The 2,842-nt window shown below is 32.3% G+C and overlaps 1 protein-coding gene across 1 annotated transcript; it reads right to left on the minus strand.

The window, feature by feature from the left end:
• Nucleotides 1-258: 258 nt before the first annotated feature.
• Nucleotides 259-2,606, minus strand: LOC134233321 (coiled-coil domain-containing protein 134-like). The gene is made up of 3 exons (XM_062715290.1): nt 2,392-2,606; nt 1,645-1,722; nt 259-417 (listed from the first exon to the last, which is right to left on the minus strand). The coding sequence occupies exons 1-3, from the start codon at nt 2,539-2,541 to the stop codon at nt 319-321; spliced, it is 327 nt and encodes a 108-aa protein (XP_062571274.1). The 5' UTR covers nt 2,542-2,606; the 3' UTR covers nt 259-318.
• Between the last annotated feature and the right edge of the window lie 236 nt (nt 2,607-2,842).

Here is a 2,842-nt window from a genome sequence, read left to right on the forward strand (position 1 = left end):
AAAATATCGCAATACACATTATAATACAGTTAAAAATATTGAAATATATTGCAATAAAAAAATCTCGGGCCAATACCCAGCCCTATATATGCATACACAGTGCATTTTGGGTACTCCTAAAAAAGCCTTGGTTGATGTCCCTATATATTCTCCTCATATACCTCGGATATAACATGTTTGTTATCTTTGTAGTAAATTTCAAAAATAATCTCATTAATAATTTCAGAACAAGAAAAAACAACACTGCAGAGAAAGAATAGTAATAACAAGATTTATTTTTTTGAAAAATGTAACAAACCCCCCTCCCCTCTTCCAAGTTCAAAGGTCAACCCTGGTTATCTGGGGCCCTTTCTTCCTTTCCTTTTTCTTCTTTTTTATTTTACTGTCTTTTTTAACCTCTTCATTTTTTTGCCTTTGCTGAAAAAAAGTAGAACATGTTAATGACGACAAACAAACAAAAAATTGCAAACTAACTTAATTAACTATGACTCTGACAAGGGTTTCAGTATACTAGTATGCCAGACATGTACCGGTATACTCTCAATTGTCTTGACTGGATTGTGGCACTGCAGATGTTGAGAAGATTTTTACAAATACATAATTCTATTCTTATGTAAGACTTTTCCCTCTATTGTACTGCCATGATTTAAGCATAGGGCCAAGACAGAGACAGAGATATGGTTTTATATGTCTCTGGGCCAAGATAAATAAATAGTGTGTTTTCTATTCCAACCTGAGAAAAAATAGGGTAGGTAGGTAGGGAAACATTTTATTTTACTTAACCATTTTAAAGGCAATCACTGTCAAAACATTTCTGCTTCATGTGCATAGGATATGCATTTTCTCAGATACAAAAGTGATTGAAGTTAAGATTTTTAATAGCAAAACCGGAATTATTTACTCCTGGAAAGATATTGGTGGATAAAATTTTTAGGGTCAGCTAATTTATTTTAGGAAACTGGAAACATGCAATTTTTTTTTATTTGGGCCCAGTTACATGAATTTATAAAGAATGGGGATGCTTCATATGTAAAGCACTTATCCTGATAAAAAAACATCTTTCTCAAAATTGTATAATAGTAAAATTTGACTCAGGGTATTTGACTTCAAGAAATTGATTCTATATACTACAAACAGATGCCTCCATTTGGTTCTTGAGTATACTTTTTCAATATCCTGTGGAAAACTCCCTACCCCCTCTCCCTTTTGACATGACTCAAACAAACTGGAATTTAGTACATGTATAAGAATATATACATGTAGAGAGCAATTAATAGCAAGCATGCATGGCCATTGACATGAATAAATTCTCTCGGTCAATCAAAAATGTTTGGTGAAAAAAAAACACTTACTTAAAGATGGGCAGAGATACATACACTACAACTTTGACCTGAAAAAGCTTTGAACCTTACAGTTTAAGTAACACCCCCTCCCCTGGCTAGGGATTTCAGAGTGTTTAGGCATTAATACTAGTATTGGTGTTCACAATTTGTTTAAACATTTACAGAGGACATTAACAGTAAATATTTACATACATTAAGCTATGTGCTGGTTTTACTGACTGTAACAATATCTGTATTATGAATCGGAATCTTTTCTGCATACAATATATAAATAGGATCACTGACGCTTCACAATCTTTACCTGTTTTAGTTGGTTCTCTATCGTGAAGGGATTCAAATAATTCTCCTCTTTTTCTATCAAGTTGACTTCTTGCGCCATCTGTAATGATAAGAATTATCGTAACACTGATACCCTAGTTCTATAAAGAAATCATAGTGTCTTCATCACAATCAAGGCAGCTGTCTAATTAACTCAAGTTTATAATTACTAAATCAACATATGTTTCATATTCTCTGTAAGCTATTGGTTAGCCTGCTGACACTAATTCTTACAAACATCATCAACAGATTTACACTGAGTGTGGTGTAGAAAGTCAAGTTCAGATAATAAAACAAAATGCAAATTAACCAAGTTCTCTATCATCAAAACATGGAGAAGGTGTTCTTGTTCTTTTCTACTAGTACCAGATGGGAAGAAAAATCTACAAGTATTTCATACAAAACACTTGCTTTGTTAATATGATAAGTGCAGTAAAATTTGTATTTCAACTTATATGATTTAAATTCTTTACTTATACATATCTCTAGAAGAGAATTGTATTAGGATTCATAGTGCTGTAGTTAAATAGAGGTTTGCAGTTTTAGAATATTTGTCATTGTAACAGGAAACAAACACATATAATATAAGGCCCATTTTTTGTGAAACCCACAAGCACAAAAGCATTATGAGTGATTAATCTTATAACCATTCATGAAATGCAAGTACCCCCAAAATAAATATTTGAAATTGATTTTTCATACATCACATGTAAATAGACATTATTTATACCAGATGTAGGAGTTTGCCGTCCGTCCCATCGAACATCCCCGACTCTTTACAGAACCAGTAACACCAACCAATCAGGAACTGCCAATCCTTGTTTGGATCATAAATAGCATGGACAATGTCGGGAAGTCTGAGAACTAGGTCACCAAACATGGCTGTATTTTCAAACACTTTAGAAAGTCCTGAAATAAAAGAAACAAAAATTCACTCATCTGAATAAAATACTATATGTGTACATAAATTGGCATATTTAAAATTTTGCGCAAACATATGGAAAATTTTAAGGTCAAATTCAGCATCTTATATACTGACACGCAAAAGAAACGCAACAAGCAGTAATTTACAAATGTTTGGTTTTTTATCTTACGATTTTCAAAAGCGAATAAAGTAAGGCTAAATTCACTTTTCAGAATATCAGAGATTTGATAAAAATGTTAAATGTTTATCTGTTTAC

This window comes from Saccostrea cucullata, unplaced genomic scaffold (assembly GCF_032062105.1).
Source record: "Saccostrea cucullata isolate Sc308-1 unplaced genomic scaffold, CSIRO_AGI_Scuc_v1 ctg3601, whole genome shotgun sequence".
Classification (NCBI taxonomy): Eukaryota; Metazoa; Mollusca; class Bivalvia; order Ostreida; family Ostreidae; genus Saccostrea; species Saccostrea cuccullata.